This window comes from Thrips palmi, unplaced genomic scaffold (assembly GCF_012932325.1).
Source record: "Thrips palmi isolate BJ-2018 unplaced genomic scaffold, TpBJ-2018v1 HiC_scaffold_12, whole genome shotgun sequence".
In the NCBI taxonomy this organism is placed as follows: domain Eukaryota; kingdom Metazoa; phylum Arthropoda; class Insecta; order Thysanoptera; family Thripidae; genus Thrips; species Thrips palmi.
In genome coordinates, this window is record NW_023144623.1 from 4,209,309 (window position 1) to 4,226,754 (window position 17,446).

Below are 17,446 nucleotides of genomic sequence, written 5' to 3' on the forward strand. Positions count from 1 at the left end.
GGTTTCTTCTTTGTTACTTATTTTTCTTTCAGTAGGGGTGATGGGTTTGATAATTTGGCCCATTTTTCGTACTTCTGTTCTGCCCAGTTTAATGTTTTGGCCTTATTTTTCCCTTGATTCAAATATCTTGCATCTCCCCAATTCTTTCCGCTTACTTCCTTTGCCCCCTTTCGAAAGAGAATTTTTTTTGAAACTGACCGTGTTTGGCCATTGTGTGCCTCCCCCCCCCCTGCCCTGCTCTTTTTCCCGTTGATGTTCATTTCCCCTTTCCCTTGCTTGCCCCTCATTCAGCAATTTTTCAGAAAAATTTTTACAAACCCCTGGACACACAGTTTCGGAGTGCGAGATCCACTCTTCCTTATTCCCAAGATTACAGCGCTCTTTTGGGTTATGCTCGTTTCTTGTCTTGCTGTATAGGAAGTATGGGAGATTTTTAAAAAGTCGGAACTTTCAGAAAAAAGTGAGTATTTACACAATCTGTCGTAATTAGGTTTTAGTCTGCCTGGGAGTGCTGTTTCATGCAAAACTGTTGTTTATTCTAGGATTGTAATACTGAGCCAGTCATTCAGAATCTGTAGACACTCTAACAATTCTTTGAGACTGTCCAGAGTGTCGCTCTTCTGTTTTGTTTATTTCCAGTGTCCATGATCTTAATTCTCTATTTTTGCTCTGATACTATTAAGCACGATGAAAAATAATTTTGCTATGTCACTCTCTGTTGCAGGTAGTCACCATGGCAAAGCGTGTTTGCTTGTCTGATGTAAAAGCATTCCATGAAGTATTTAAAAAGTCAAAAAATATTGTAGTCTTGACGGGTGCTGGAGTCTCAGCTGAATCTGGTATCCCTACATTCCGAGGTTCAGGAGGCTTTTGGAGGAAATATCAAGCAACTGATTTAGCAACGCCGACAGCTTTCAAGAGAGACCCTTCATTAGTTTGGGAGTTTTACCATTACCGCCGTGAAGTTGTGATGGCAGCATCTCCTAACAAGGTAAATGGCCCGTAAAATGTTCATGACTAAAGATTACTGAGTTCAAATGCGGTGTTTAGATCCATTTACTTCACGGTTTAAAATTTTTTTGTTTTCAAATTATAGTCTGACTTAAGTTATTTTTTTCTTATTTCAGGCACATACTGCCTTAGCTGAAGCTGAACGTCGACTCACAGCTGAGGGACGCCAATTTAATGTTGTTACTCAAAATGTTGACGGGCTTCATTTGAAAGCTGGGTCAAGTAACGTATTGGAGCTGCATGGTTCCCTCATGAAGACTCGCTGTCTGAAGTGTGAAGATGTTCGTGAGAATAGAGACAGCCCCATCTGTCCAGCTCTTGAGGGGCGTGGGTAAGAACTTTGCATTGCCAATAATTTGCATCAAATATGGAATTTGAAGTTATGTATTCAATTTTAGCATTTTCTTTTCTGTTTTATGCTTTTTAGGTTGCCGGATGTTAACAGTTGTTCCTCTTCCATTCCCACTGAGCAGCTTCCAAGATGTCAGTCTGGTTCTTGCAATGGTCTGCTCAGGCCACATGTGGTCTGGTTTGGTGAAAATCTGGACAGCGGAGTCTTGGCTGAAGCTGGTATGTTTAACGTTGACCACAGATTAGTCTGTACCAATCCAGCTCATTACGCCTTGAAGTTGGATTGGATTGAACTTGGTGTCATGATTATTTTTATGGTTCCTAGAATGATGAAGAATGATCATCACCAACAGAACTCTAGCGGTCGAGTAGATGGTTAAATTTATTTTCAGTCTTTTGTAAAATGGAAGTGGTATGATTTCCTGTGGTGTTCTCCAGTAATGCAATCTTTACTTTAGCTCTCATAATGTCCAATAACCATGATATAAATTGTTGTGTATTTATGCGTCCTTCCATTAAGACCAACAATTTAACTTGCTAACAATGCACAATACTATGAATTAGGACATACGGATGTTTAAAAACATAGTTGCTCCAAATGCATTTTGTGAGGCTTATGCCTTAGAGTCGTCAGAACAGTTTGGAAAATAAATAAATAAAAGCTGGTATATACAGCAGAAAAAGAATAAATTTAACCTTTTGAAAGATTCGGGTTTAATATGTGAAGAAGGGAATCGGTTTTCTTTTTAAAGAATATCGTATAATTTGTCATGGCCCTTACAGCTTTTTATTTTAATCGTTGAAACATGTATTAGAAAGTAGACAGAAAAGGCTGCTCACTTTGAGGTATTTCTTCAAGGGTTAATATAGTTCAGGCAACTATTTTTTTTTTTTTTGTAAATCTTGATAAAAAAATAATTTATGTAACTCAACCCAGATTTACCCATGGTTGTGCATTTAGGTGAAGTGAAATACCTCTCTACTTTCGGCGTTCTTAGAAAGTTCACGCAGGCTTTATGACTCATTTGGTTTTCTTAACGATATTTTCCAGAACGCCTCCTTTCAGCCTGTGATTTGTGCTTGGTGATTGGCACATCATCGGTTGTTTACCCAGCTGCTGCATTTGCTCCTTCTGCTGCTGCACGAGGGATTCCTGTGGCGGAGTTCAACATAGAAGAATCACCCACTGTTCACGATTTGCTGTAAGTACCTGTTTGATCAAAGAAACGTTTCTAATTTTAGGTACATATTGGATGTAGTTGGCATCGAAGGAGTAGGCGCACGTTTAAAATTCGGTTTACTTTCTTCTCTATTTGTAAATATTTGCAATATAATAGGGCAGTACCAATAATTCTGTGAATTTTGCCTGTTTTTGGGGCTGATTATCCGCTTGGTTTGGAGAACAATTTGTGTTTCATCTGACAATAATGATGCTAGTCTCAACAGAATCCTACTAAACATGCATACCATAATACGTGATTTGACTACTTGTATGTTTTTTTTTTTGGAGGGGGAGGTACTTTTTAAACCTGCATTTGATACTGGTGACCTGACCTGGCAGTATTGTTCTCAAATCGCAATTAGCGCAAGGTGTGGCTGAATACTGAATAAAGGAATCAGAGTGTGTCCGGTATGACCGTTGTTTATCAGATGGTACGTTTATCAAACCGTTCGCGAGCCACCTAAGGCTATCATTCTGAAAGCGGCCGAGGTTCGGTGTGAGGCCGTTTGCGTTGGCCCTCACTGAAAAACAAAACGTAGCCCCCCAGACTGCACCACTGGAGCGGTCAGATGAGCGCCATTTTGGCCGCATCAGTATTGGTGTGGTCTTTCCATTCAATGGCCACACTAAACGTACCAACTGATGCGGCCAACATGGCACTCATTTGACCGCATCAGTTGATGCGGTAGACGACGTTTGGTTTTTCAGTGCCGTCCGCGCCCGGCGTGGCCGTGGCCCGTCGTGGTCCGGAGTACGATGGGTTGCCTACCCTTCCGGCGGTCCGCTGGCCACAGCGTGATGGCACCATCCAGGACTGCGGCGCCACGCGGTGGGGGTAGAGAGCCTCGGTGGGGGTGGTGCAGCACGCGTGGACTGTACTTTCCATGCGTTAAAGTTCATAGTGTTACCTATGTCAGCTTGCGTAGTGAGCCGTCCTTGGCCTAGTCGTAGCGGTGGACTAGAAGATAATGAGTGGACTCGGTTAGCAACTGACCCTGTACTTTTTTACATGTTGCAGGTCGTTTTATTTCAAAGGTCCGTGCGGTACAACCGTCCCAGAGGCACTTTCAGTCTGAAGGCTTTCAAGTGGAGCAAGAGGCCGACAAAAGTGGGTGGAGGGTGCGGAGGACTGTACTCATTTTAATTTTAGTTAAGGTTTACTTTATCCAATTTGTCGTATTTATTCTCTACAGCTAGCTGTGCACTGCAACAGTTTCTGTCCGTTTTCAGCTGACTGCTTTCAAGTGGTAAAGATGTCCTAACGATATGTCATGCTTAGGGAGTCAGATCAGTGCGCTTTGTTAAATTAATATTTTTATTTATTTAGTCGTTTTAGTCGTGGACAAGTTTGTAAAATACTGAGCTATTCACTTAAAATTTCCGCGGACACGTTTTGTTACTAGCCATAGACTTATGTTAAAGCATTCAAATGAAAATGGAAAACGTCTAAAACTGAACTGGGTTTGTGTTTCCCTTTTCCAAGTTCCAAGTCCTCACGAGATTCTGGAGGACATGTTTAAAAATACGACTGAAGAGCATTGACTGCTATATGTTCCACCTTTTTTCGCACTTCCCGTCCGGGTAAGACAAAGAAACAAAAGTGAGAAAATGAAAGGGGGCCTGTACCCCTGGCTAGCAACGGTGTTGCACCGTGTGCCGTCATTCGCGTTGCGTCTGTCAGCGCTTCGCTGGCTGGGGCTGCCTCCCAGCTGGCGCTAGCAGACGACACGGAGAAAGGCCGAGTGACTGATGGCTAAAATCTGTATTCAAACAAATGAGATCGAAATAGACCAGGGGTCTCAGAGTGGCGGCCCGCGGGCCGGATCCGGCCCCGGCTGCTCGGTGCCCGGCCCCGGGTGGGCCGGTGCCGAACGATGTTCGGCGTTCGCCGAGCGACGCCCTGGGCCGGCGTCGGTGGCTGGCTCGTCGCCGCTCGTCTCGCTGCTGTCAAGCGTGTCAACCGACAGGCAGTGTGTCTATCTCTCTCGCACTCACACAGTCATATGGGTGAGGGACAAGGAAAGACAGTGTTCCGTGTCGGGGAGTCCGCTCAGCCGGCTGCGGACTGCCGCTGGCCGGCCGGCTCGAGCTTCACACCTCCCTAGCCGACGCGACGCGCTCCGATCTTCTATCTCTCTCTTTTTCCTAGTCCGGCCCCGGGTTTGCCGCCAGTCTGAGACCCCTGAAATAGACCCTTCTGGTCATCGCCCAGTACACTCTCAGTGTGGTTAAGCACTCTAAATGTTCTACAGTGAAGATTCTCCATATTATGGTGAAAATGTTCCATATTATGGTGGTGCAGCTGACTTCGTAACATACCATTGAGAATTCACTGTACCTTATAGAGATTTTGACGAATTTCGTTGGTATTATGGAGAAAATCTCCACCATATTATGTTGGTGCAGCCTTTCACCGTAAGACATTTACTGTGAGACTGTCTGGACCGTTCCGTATTTGCCGAAAATGGAACCTTCGTACTTACTTTCGACCGATTCATGAGTTCACACAGAACAAGTACGGGCGTTCCGCACGGTGGAAACATCTCCTGGGATTCCCAGGAACATCGGTCAATGTCAGAAAAATCTCCTAGGATTCTCAGGAATATAGGTAAATTCCCGGGGGCAAGGAAGGATCCAGGGACGCCCCCCCCCCCCCCACTGGATCCGTGCATGCCCGGGAGACACTTGTCCCGTGCGTACTTTTTACCGTGTTTCCTTGCGCGACTCTTGTACAGTGTCCGTACCACAGAAATAAATTTTTTAAGCGGGTTTAAGCTTCACGCTCATCGTGATCGAAAAACTCAATCATTTTGGAAAAAACCCAGTGGTGCTTGTCCCCTTGCGATACTAGCCCGGATCACAACATATACCATCAGTGGAAATGAGGTTATTTTGAAGATGGAGGACAGGGAAAATCTTTGCAAGTCGTGTGCCAGGCACTCAAACTAACAGCTAAAAAAGCAACTTTTATCAAAACTAAGTTTAAATATTACCTTAAGCCCCATTTTGACACCGGTGGTGATTGGAGACGAAATGTAGGCACGACGAAATGTAGACACGCTTAAAAATTAACTTAGGGTAAGGTTAACAAACATGGATCACTTTTTAAATAATCTTCTCTTGATCGAAATTAAGTATGGGTTGACTACTATTTTTGAATCTAATATTGATGTTTACCTTACTGGTCATATGGCTACCAAAAATGGTACCTCTAACTCGATTACTTTGGAAGTTGTGAGGACAAGAAAATATGGCTAATTTTGCTAAGGTTAGGTTAGGGTGGTCCAATCATGGATCACCCCACCAGCGCACTATGATCTAGAATCCCGAAAACGCGGAAAAAATTCAGAAAAACGAAAGTGCTCTGATTTGGCTCCCGTGTGGCTTAAACTATCCTTGAATGTCCATCTGACAAGAATCAAGTCAAGAAACACCTCGGTCGGTCGCCTCCGACTAATGGGAGGCTCCCAAAGTTGACAAATTTGTCAAATTGACTGGACGTTTGTTGACGTTCTTCGTTGAGGTTCCGTCCGTCCTCGATTTCCCGGGGAAGGCGGGTTCGAACCCACAAACCCTGTATACCATTTTAAAGGTCTTTTTTCAGGCTTTTTTTTGCACTTTACGGTGTTTTTTTATGTGTCATTCTCGGATTAATGGCAAAGCCAGAAAACTTCTTTACACAATTTGGCAAAATTGTTAAAATTCGAATTTTTCCGAGAGCCGGGATCAAAATGGCTGGGTTTGGCTGGGTTCTGGTGGTCAGTTTTCAGTAGTCCGGTCACCATAGTTTGATAATCCATCGGCAAATGCTGCGACCACCTGCGACCCCGCGATTTTACAGCCCTCAAACATGGTTTTTTTAAGCTTTTTAAAGACAAAATTCCGTCCGTGCCTGCTTTAGGACTCATGGACACATACATATATGGAACGAACGGGCTTCAAAAGTGCTATCAAGGACATATATTTACTCTTAGTTCATACCGGAAGTGAACTCAAAATCACCGGAAGTGGGCTTAAAAGCTCAGAAAATAGGCAGAAAAATGCCGAGATTGAGAAACGTGAAACCGAAAATGAACCCAGGGACATCAGAAGTGAGTCTGCAGGGAGCAAATGGAGGCTGGTTGCAACTTTTTCGCAGTGATGTATGAACATGATGCGAGGTATCAAGGAAAATGCGGCACAATTCTCACTCTCAGAAAAGCAGTTTAGAAGAAATGGAAAGAGCTCAGTTTTATTCCAAAAGTAAATTAAGGAATGTGCCTTTTTGTATAACTTTCGCGTTCTGAAACTAGTTAAATTACATTTTTAAAGTGACAAGACAAAATGTGTTTTTGTCGCTTTGTGTTTTACATTTTGTTTAAGACATTTTTTCGGATTTTTTCTGTACATTTTGTTTCGTTTTATACCGTATTTACACGCATATAACCCGCACACGCATATAACCCGCAGCGGGTTTTAGAGTGTCCAAAAAGGTGAAAAATCGTTTGTTGACGAATATAACCCGCACCCGCGACAGGGTACAAGGATGACGGCTACCCCCTGTTTGAACTGGCGGCGCGGGCCGCCACGAACCGACAGAGGGCAGCACCGTCGTATTTTTATATTTCTGCCCATTATTCAGTGGTTTCTACGACTATTGCCAGTATTACATTTTATTGGAAATTGTATTCGTTGTCATTATTGCAGCCGCCAAATGACCGTAGTTCACAACTCTAGCGCTAGCTTCGCACACTCTACCTCGCCCCACCCTCCCCGCTCCACTCCCCGGTAGTTAGAGCGCTTAAATACGATTTTTCACCTTTGTGCACTCATATAACCCGCACACGCATATAACCCGCAGCGGGTTTTGGAGGTGTCAAAACGAGGTAAAAAAGTGCGGGTTATATGCGTGTAAATACGGTACATTGAATGAAATTCAACTGGTTGTGGTAAATCGTGTGGTAAATTCAAATATTTAATAAAAAAAAATTTGAATGGCAGAGTAAAGCCGCTTCATCGTTGTGTTATATCTTGCACACCCCTTCTTCTTTTTACGAAGTAAAGGTCCCAGACCTCCATACTAGTGCCAGCAGCTCTTTACCCGACTTCAATTGTCTTATACAGCAATATTTTCTCAATTTTTAGTCTTTTTCAGCTTTTTTTGCAGTTTTTTTCAGAGGCACGTCACCATAGGTCAAAACTAATGTCAGATTCGGATTCCCCGACCCAAAATAACTACTAGAGGAAAATTTCAAGGCCGTAGGAATTTTTTCCGCGATTCCGAGATTCTAGATCATAGTGCAGCGTACGGACACAAAGCAAGGTATGCATTCAGTAGTCCCAAAATATCAAAGTAGTCTGTCCAAAGTGCACGATGAAAAATTTTGAGGTGACTGCGGTGGTTGCTTGGCCCAGAATCAGGGGTGCCAAAATCACCTTTTTGAACGTCATTTTTCCATCGATTTTCGGGGGCCTGTTTTAGGTGTCTTTCTAAACGCAACCCTGAAGAGTAGAGAGACGCAGTTACAAACTTGTCAGCTTCACATCGAACAGTCAAAGGGCCAGTCTAAGCAAGGAAAGACAGAAATTTGAATCTGGTCACCTGGTCTTTAGTTATAGACCCCCAAACAGAAATGATCCATGTTTTGGTACCCCGATCCATGTTCGGCACTTTACCCTACGAAGTATTTTGAGCACATGTAAGGTTGTTTAGTTCGTTATACGGAGAATAGTTCGTAAATTACGAAATTTTCTTTGAAAGCTTCTCTATGCTCCAAGTACTTTGGTATGACAAGCTACTTTTCTTTGTGAGGCCTAAAATAGTATTTCAGGTTTTCAGAGTGAATAAACACTTGGTTACATCCTTCATATACGAAGGATGTACATTATTTTGGCCATTTTAGCCCTTTCAGTCTATTAAAGAACATGTATCGTAAGAGACTGTGAAGACCTTCACTCTCATTCCAGAAACGTGACGTCACGCTCAAACGAATGTGACAAAAGGTCACGTTCGTTTGAGCATTGTGTCCCACTCTATTGGGTGTAAATCAGCCATAAATTAGTTCGTTCACATTAAAACGAATGTTACAATGTTCAAAGGAACGTGACATTTTCTCATATTCATTTGAACGTGATGCCACGTTCCTGGAACAAGCGTTACTTCTTCTTTCTGGAACTCATGGCGTAATGCCATTTGTTGGATCTTTAGCGAACTTTGCAGCGTCATTGGAAGTCAACTTCTGTTATCTGTGTCTTGGAAGCATGACACCATCAGATCCATATCCTGCAGAGGGTCAAGATTATGCACCTCGGTTTGGACGCTGTGGCCGCTCAAAACCTGCCCATTTTGGAAGATTCGGACATTTGTTAACTTTGTCGGCAAGTAACAGAATTTAGAGGCCTTACCACCTCTTTCTGAATCTGAAAAGTAGGATCTTGAGTAATGATTGAACACACCAACCAAAAAAATTGTTGTAAATACGAAATTTTATTTCTCTGCAATCATTCTAGAGGTGACAATCATCAAAATTCTTAAGCAACGTGTAAGTAAATGGAAAATCGATTACATAGTCCATCTTCAATTTCAGAAATTCAGGATTCATGAACTCCAGCACAACCCTTCATCGAAAGTTCAGTTGAATAATACCAAAATGTACATGACGAATACTCTGTGCTTATACTTGAAAATACAAATATTGCACTCATCTACGGAAAAATGGAGGAGCATATCCTGCTCTTTTACCTCTATGCGCAGCGGAACTTATGTTAAGAAACTGGAGTCACTTGTTTGCATATTCAGATTTTCTTCGCACCTTCCCATGGCGTGACCATCTCATCAGGAACCCAATATAGTTTTGGTTTCAGGTTAAATGGGTTTGGAGATGCGTTCTTAGATAGCCTGATCGAATAAACCTCTTCCTGCAAACTGTGCACACGTAAGGCTTCTCCCCTGTGTGGGTTCGAAGATGCAGTTTGAGAGTTTGCTTGAGACCATACTTCTTGTTGCAAACACTGCACTCGAACGCCTTCTCTCCTGTATGGACTACGAGATGAGTTCGGAGGTAACCTCTTCGGCTGAACTTCTTACTGCAAATTGTGCACTGGAAAGGCGTCTCTCCTGTATGCCTTCTAAGATGGAGAGTGACCGCCTGTTTACTACAAAACTTCTCGTTGCAAACTTCGCACTCGAAAGGCTTCTCCCCTGTGTGGGTTCTAAGGTGAGCGTTCATGTAACTTTTTAATCGAAACATCTTCTGACAAACTGAGCATTTGAAGGGCTTCTCCCCTGTATGGACTCCCAGATGCTTTACAAGAGGATTTTTGCTTTTGAAATTCTTATTGCAAATTGTGCACTCAAAAGGCCTCTCCGCTGTATGGGTTCGAAGATGAATTCTAAGACTTCCTGCTTCCGAAAACGTTCTATCGCAAACTGTGCACTGGAATGGCTTTTCTCCTGTGTGGGTTCTTTGATGCTTTTTGAGTTTGCCTGCTTCGCCAAATGTCTTCTTGCAGACTGAGCACTCGAAAGGCTTCTCGCCCATGTGGGTTCTTCTAACATGACCTTTGAGACCGTCTCTGCGGCTGAACTTCTTGTTGCAAACTGTGCACTCGAAAGGCTTCTCGCCCGTGTGGGTTCTCAGATGAGCCCTGAGAACACTTCGGGTACTGAAGTTCTGATTGCAAACTGTGCACTCATAAGGCTTCTCCCCGGTATGGGTTTCAACATGACTTCGAAGACTTTCCGCATAACTAAACTTCTTGTTGCAAACTAGGCACTCAAAAGGCTTCTCTCCTGTATGCATTCGAAGATGGATTTGAAGACTTTGCCCTGAACAGAGCTTCTTGTTGCAAACATTGCACTCGAAAGGCTTCTCCTTCGAGTGGGTTCTAAGATGAAATTTCAAGCTATTTCCTGACCTGTACATTTTGTTGCAAAGTGTGCACTTATAAGGTTTCTCTCCTGTATGGGTTCTAAGATGAACTCGAAGTGCACCTGATTCGGCATACTTCTTACTGCAAACAGTACACTGGAAAGGCTTCTCCCCTGTGTGTGTTCTTAGATGAGTTCTGAGATTACTTTGTTGATTAAACTTCTTAAAACAAAGTGAGCACTCGAAAGGCTTCTCTCCTGTATGGATTCTAAAGTGGGAACTGAGATCTCGTCGGTCATTAAACTTCTTTTTACATACTGTGCACTCGAAAGGCTTTTCCCCTGTATGGGTTCTAAGATGCGTCGTGAGATGACCTCGTTGACGGAAGTTCCTATTGCAAACTGGGCACTTGACTGGCTTCTCCCCTGTATGGATTCTTTGATGGATTCCGAGGTACTGTTTACTAGTAAACTTCTTATTGCAAACCGTGCACTCAAAATGATTCTCCCCGGTATGGGTTCTAAGATGAGGGTCCAGGTCACTTCTTTTTCTGAACATCTTATTGCAAACTGAGCACTGAAAAGGGGAGAAAACTGGGGAGGATCCCCAGTGTGGATTTTAGGATGAGTGTCCAGGCTTCCCTTTTCGGCTCAACTTCCTCTCGCAAACTGAGCACTCGTGAGACTTTTCCCCGGCATTCACCGAGACGTGCACTTCCAGTTTCGGCGTCCGAAGGCGGTTAGTGATGCTACCTGAAACAGGAAACACATTGCGACGCATATAGCAGGGTAAGGTGCCTAGGAGCGATTCGATGGCATGGCGCTGCAACGTGGTCGCATGTTGGTGCCAGTTTCGCATGGACTGCAATGGGCCATCGTGATTTAACTTTCGACTTGAGGATTAGAATCGGCCACATAGAGTGCGCACATCACTGTGATCGATCACAGTGATGTGCGTACTCGATGTTCACTGCAAATGCAAAGGCGATACTTGAGTACATTTTTTGGCGATACAGTTGAGTATCGCCAATAAACGGCCTTACGGAAAAGTATTGCCTTCAGAACGGCGATACACAGAAGTATCGCCAAAATTTGGCGTTTATTGCCAAATCGTGGCGATACTTCAAAGTATCACATTTGTGTATCGCTGTTTTGAAGGCAATCCTTTTCCGTAAGGCCGTTTATTGGCGATTCTCAATTGTATCGCCAAAAAAGGTACTAAAAGTATTGCTTTTGGATTTACAGTGTTGCAGCGATTCTAAGATATTTCTCCCTTCCCACGCTGAGATGTCATGCTATGAAAACAGTTTTCATAGTATGAATTACTCGAGCAGCACTGAAAAGTAAGAGCTCATTGCTCTGCGTGCTCCGAGTACACACTCAACGGGGCTGATACGAGTCAAAATGGTCATATAATCGATTTACGGGTTACGATGTCACATGAAAAAGCACATTTTTGTGTTGTAAATATTTTGCATGTTTAGTGTGCATAATCCTTCTGACATATTTGAATATTCCCGCCATGTTGTCATTTCTTTCAACTGTCTGTTATGGTCTGTCAAGTTAAGGACGCGCGTCAGACGCGCGTACGCGCGTACGCGCGTTCGGCTGCGGCTAGCGACCCTGGAGGACTTTTGATCCATGCATTGCATTTAAGTTGTTCAACCCGTACCTTTTTGGAAACGGGAGATGCCACGGATTCTCGTAATGCAAATAAAAGCGTGCATAGACGAATTACAAGGTTTCAAGTGACACAGGAACGGTCGCAACAATTCTGAGCAGCTGGTCGCCTGAGTCTGGGAAGTTCCCTTCATAACAACTAGCTGTTTAGTTAAAAAATCAGTATTTTGGTGAATTGTTGACGGTTTCCATTCTACTTTCCTTTTTGTCTTCCATTGATTGAACCCTGTGTGTGACAAGATGTTCCAAAGTACGTTAGATGGGAAATAGATTATATGTGTACAACCCATTAGCGAGCAAATAATACCACCATAACCTTACCTACTGTCGCGTCATCAAAATGCTCCAATCCATCCATGTCATTAACAATTTCCTGAATTTCCTAGTTTTGATTTGCAAACGAGTGGAAGGGATAGGGATGGGAGCCCGACAATCAATTTATCCGGATGCAGCCCGAGATGTGTGACCGTTCCTGTGTCACTTGAAACCTTGTAATTCGTCTATGCACGCTTTTATTTGTAATACGAGAATCCGTGGCATCTCCCGTTTCCAAAAAGGTACGGGTTGAACAACTTTAATGCAATGCATGGATCAAAAGTCCTCCACTCGCAGCCAGACGCGCGTACGCGCGTACGCGCGTCCGACGCGCGTTCTTAACTTGACAGACCATTACGGATATCCTTGCGCACGCCCACGCACTACTTGCCCTACTGCCCTACAGGAAGTAATTGCAGCACATATGCGGATGAATGAAAAGTGTCACTCCCTGCTTGTGTGTTGTGTCTAAGTTTTTCTACCACTCACTGATTGATCATCAATTTAATTATACATGCCCAAGTTGAACGATAATTTCAACATTTTAAGTCTAAGGAGAGGACTGAATTCGAGAAACTCACGCCACAGGGGCTAGCGCACCGTAGTTCCTGGACACGCCACACGCACCCGGCGACCTGCGGAGAGGGAGACGTGACCCCTGTTTTCTCAGGTCGCCTTTTTTAGCAGATGACACCGTTGCTAAAGCTAAAGCAAGCTATACAATTGTAATGAAGGTGTCAGCTTGCTTTTACTCTCGAGATAGTCTTGAGGCGGGGCGGGACCATGCGTGCGTCTGTGCGTCTGTGCGTGCGTGAAGCCGGCCTGGGCCGGAAAAGGGCATGGGGCCTGCCCCCCCTCCCCCCTCCCCCGGGCGCAGTGGCGCGGCGTGCTGCGTAGCAGGCCTAGGCAAGGCTCGGCCGGCTCGGCTCGGCTCTCAAGCAGGGCCGAAGCGTGGCCTGCTCAGCTCGTATCGCCTTCGGAGCTAGGTCGGCTTCGCTCGGCCGATACCGATGTAGGATGCAGCGTGGCCCCAGGAGAACTAGAAATGCCTTCGGCTCGGGAACGGACGCTGGGTCTGGCGTTCTGACCATGGTCGGTAGTAGTTTGAAGAAACGAAAATACTCAGAATTAAATGATATGTAAGCAAAAATATATATTGAGGCGGACTCAGTAAGACATTTTTGAGTAAACCGAACACCTTTTATCCTGGATTAGACGGTTTTAAACGTGGAAATGACAAAAAAGGAAGCAGCGGCGGGGGTCGACGGCAGTGTCTGGCGAAGATCCGCGGCGGGCCCCAACTGCAGGGCCACATAGTATACCATTTTTTATCTTTGTTAAGCTCTAAAGGGTAAAAAATGGGGGCTTTTATTAAAGCTAGAGGCATATACTATCAAATGGAAAGGTTATTGGAAAACATCAGGGCAGGAAATATTTGCATTCTCCTTACAAAGTTGGACGTCCTCAGGCCGTTAGCAGGCGGTGACGTCGACTAACCGACCATGGTCAGAAAGGGTATCTGACGACTTTGCAAGGAGAATGCAAATATTTCCTGCCCTGATGTTTTCCGATAACCTATCCATTTGATAGTATATGTCTCTAGCTTTAATAAAAGCCCCCAGTTTTTACCCTTTAGGGCTGGACAAAGATTAAATTTGGTAAAGAGTTCGGCCCTGCAGATAGTGCCCGCCACGAGCCTCCACTCCCCACTCGCCTGGTGGCCCCGCCGCCGGCGACGCCGCATGCCGCTGGAGGCGAGGGGAGCGGGGGCCCCGCACCGCAAAACAACAACAGTGTCGCCGGCTGGCCTGAAGGAGCGCGTTGCACGTGTGAAGTGTAACAGCTAAGATATGTGGGAAGAAGCAGGCGAAGCGGCAATTATTGGCCTAAGCTATGGCCCCCAGGAAGCACAACGAGAGCGTAAACGTGAAAGGGCCCGGCAGCTGTATCGGGAGAAAGGAGTCGAAAGTTGTCAATTTTGGTGAATGAAGTGATAAACAAGCATACATTAAAATAAACATTTTCATTAGAATGTCATCTGCTTCCACGTTAGCGTTAGCGTTAGCGTTTTTTAGACCTTGCACGGCAAAAGCACCGCCTGGGATTCCCAGGCGGTGCCTGGAAAATAGGCCCTTTTCCCCATGATGCGCCTGGGAATCCCAGGCGGTACTTTTGCCGTGTGCTGCGAGGGGGTAAACACTCGTGTAATACCCTGTACACAAAAACTGTGTATTACGCGTAATACACGTAATTGCAATACCATTTTTGGGCCAAAGGTGCTGGCGAGCACTGGCGGGAACAACTTTTAAGTTGATCAAAACGGTCACAAATGTCTTTGAAAAATCGTGTTTTGGGCCGACTTTAGGCATCCACTGCGTCTGATCCGAGGCGGTACTTCGTCCTCCCTCAACGGGCAGTTGGTCTTTAGACCTTTCTTTAGCATGCCTTTGTTACGGAGTGCGATTATCTGCCTTAATTTGGGAGCAGTATTGCCGCAATATTGATCAAAACGGTCACAATTGTCTGTGAAAAATCGTGTTTTGGGCTGACTTTAAGCAGCAACTGCGTCTGATCTAAGGCGGTATTTCATCCTCCCTCAACGGGAAATTGGTCTTTGGACCTTCCTTTAGCATGCCTTTGTTACGGAGTGCGATTATCTGCCTTAGTTTGGGAGCAGTATTGCCGCAAAGTTGATCAATACACGATTTTTCAGACATTTGTGACCGTTTTGATCAACTTTGCGGCAATACTGCTCCCAAACTAAGGCAGATAATCGCACTCCGTAACAAAGGCATGCTAAAGGAAGGTCCAAAGACCAATTTCCCGTTGAGGGAGGATGAAATACCGCCTTAGATCAGACGCAGTTGCTGCTTAAAGTCAGCCCAAAACACGATTTTTCACAGACAATTGTGACCGTTTTGATCAATATTGCGGCAATACTGCTCCCAAATTAAGGCAGATAATCGCACTCCGTAACAAAGGCATGCTAAAGAAAGGTCTAAAGACCAACTGCCCGTTGAGGGAGGACGAAGTACCGCCTCGGATCAGACGCAGTGGATGCCTAAAGTCGGCCCAAAACACGATTTTTCAAAGACATTTGTGACCGTTTTGATCATTTTTGCTGCAATACTGCTTCGAAACTAAGGTGGATTATCGCACTTTGTATCAAAGGCATGCTAAAGGAGGGGTCACGTGGGGTCACGAAATTTTTCCTGGGGGTCGCGGAAATTTTTCGCTACAAATTTGGGGTCGCGAACCGAAAACGGTTGAGAAACGCTGTCCTTGCCCTTTATTCTTGCCGCCACCGGCCGGTGGACCGGTGTGATCGACGCTCGACGAGCGAGCACATCTTGCATCTCTCTCGCACTGGGACTCTCTATGGGACTCGGACATCCATTTTCTACTTAGATGTTCATAAAACTGTTCCTACCTTATGCGCAAATTTGCACTTAACTTTCGAATTTACGAATACGGTCATAGTGAGGGACAAAAAGTCTAAAGGAATTTAGTGTGTATACCCACTATGTGTGCTGTGCTCGCTATGCGTCCGCAGCAGCGCGTTTCATCGCAGGTCGGCTTCTGTGCTTTCTTCCAGCGCGCCCGTACTGCGCGTCGTGTCTCGTGCGGCCAACTGGCACTAAGGCTGCTGGACTCCCACTCATGTGGTCGGCGTCCGTGTCGGAATGCTTGCTGGGAGACCGCGCGCGTTGCGTTCGGGTCTCCCCGATCCGACCACTCGCCTTGCCAGGAGGTGGCGTGGCAACAGTGTGGCGACGCGATGCGCGACGCTCGGGCCGGCAAGCGGCCGAACCAAACGACCGGCTACAGAACGGAGTGAAGAACATGAGTAATCAAAATGCAGGAACCAGCTGCGCGCGCCACCTAGCGGCCACTGCTGTGAACTTCGTCCACACGTACTCTTGCGACCAATCAGGGTTCAGGTCTTTCACGGTGACGGCCGTTATGTGGCGTTCATCTGGTTCCTGACTGTTTGACTACATTCTTGCCAGACATCGGTACACAAACCGAAGTGATCGCAAGTCGAAGCAGCGCTCGGATTTTACCTCTGCGAGCATAAGCACGATGCATGCGATTTAAAACGCACGAATTTCATGCGGAATAAAGCACATTTTCGTACGTATTAGCGCACAAATTCGCGTATTTTGAAACGCATGCGCAGTTTCGTGCATAGATTCTACTGCAAAGTTAATAAGTGTGTTCAAAAAATGTGAAACTTGCCGTTTACATTATCAAAAGACTTCAAAATAAAAGAAAATCATCACAACAAAACAAAAACTTTCTACGCTAAATGAGAACGCTCCATGAAGCGTGAATATAAAACACGAAAACATCATAACGAATGTCTCCTAACTAGGAATAAAAATGGCGGGAAATTCAAAATGGTTGAAATAATTCATGCGCTCAATTCAAACCAATCATTCAAATAAGGCCTCTGGTTAATAAATACAACAGAAAAATAGATGTGAATATTAATTTAATGTCCCCAACAATGCTTTCACGTCCATTTTTGGCCCGTCCCGTTTATTTTTTGTAAAAAAAATGACGGAGGGACGGGCATATACAGTCTTCATCGGCAAAGAGTCGACGGATCGGGACCGGACTTCGACTCTTTGCCGACACGAAAACCGAACAGCACATGTTGGTAGATAAAAGATCCGGTAGTGCTCCGAGCTCGGGAGGGCCATAAAACCATTGTGGCCCGAGCTCGCCCCCGCCGCATAAGCGGGGACCGTCGCACAAAGTCGACTCTTTGCCGGTCGACTCTTTGCCGATGAAGACTGTAGTATGATCCCTGCTGTGCGTCCGTTCGTTCGTCCGTTCGTTCGTTCGTCCGAGGACTTCCCGTGGTCCGATCTTGACCAAATTTGGCATGCAGCCTCCTTGGGTGACCCTAAGAACCGCCCGGTGGCAGCAAATCCGATCCGAGCCCCGGGGGCGCTGCTGCAGGTGCATCATGGTCTACATGGGGTCGAGGAGGATTTCGGCAACGGATACAG

The 17,446-nt window shown here is 45.2% G+C and overlaps 2 protein-coding genes across 2 annotated transcripts; one reads left to right on the plus strand and one right to left on the minus strand.

Annotated features, from left to right (window-relative positions):
- Window positions 1-445: 445 nt before the first annotated feature.
- On the plus strand, window positions 446-4,041 carry LOC117640034 (NAD-dependent protein deacylase sirtuin-5, mitochondrial-like). The gene is made up of 6 exons (XM_034376225.1): window positions 446-460; window positions 725-991; window positions 1,128-1,342; window positions 1,439-1,581; window positions 2,414-2,564; window positions 3,603-4,041. The coding sequence occupies exons 2-6, from the start codon at window positions 734-736 to the stop codon at window positions 3,658-3,660; spliced, it is 825 nt and encodes a 274-aa protein (XP_034232116.1). The 5' UTR covers window positions 446-460; window positions 725-733; the 3' UTR covers window positions 3,661-4,041.
- A 5,023-nt stretch (window positions 4,042-9,064) lies between these two features.
- Window positions 9,065-16,174, minus strand: LOC117640308 (zinc finger protein 26-like). The gene is made up of 2 exons (XM_034376710.1): window positions 15,951-16,174; window positions 9,065-11,186 (listed from the first exon to the last, which is right to left on the minus strand). The coding sequence occupies exon 2, from the start codon at window positions 10,990-10,992 to the stop codon at window positions 9,424-9,426; it is 1,569 nt and encodes a 522-aa protein (XP_034232601.1). The 5' UTR covers window positions 10,993-11,186; window positions 15,951-16,174; the 3' UTR covers window positions 9,065-9,423.
- Window positions 16,175-17,446: the final 1,272 nt, after the last annotated feature.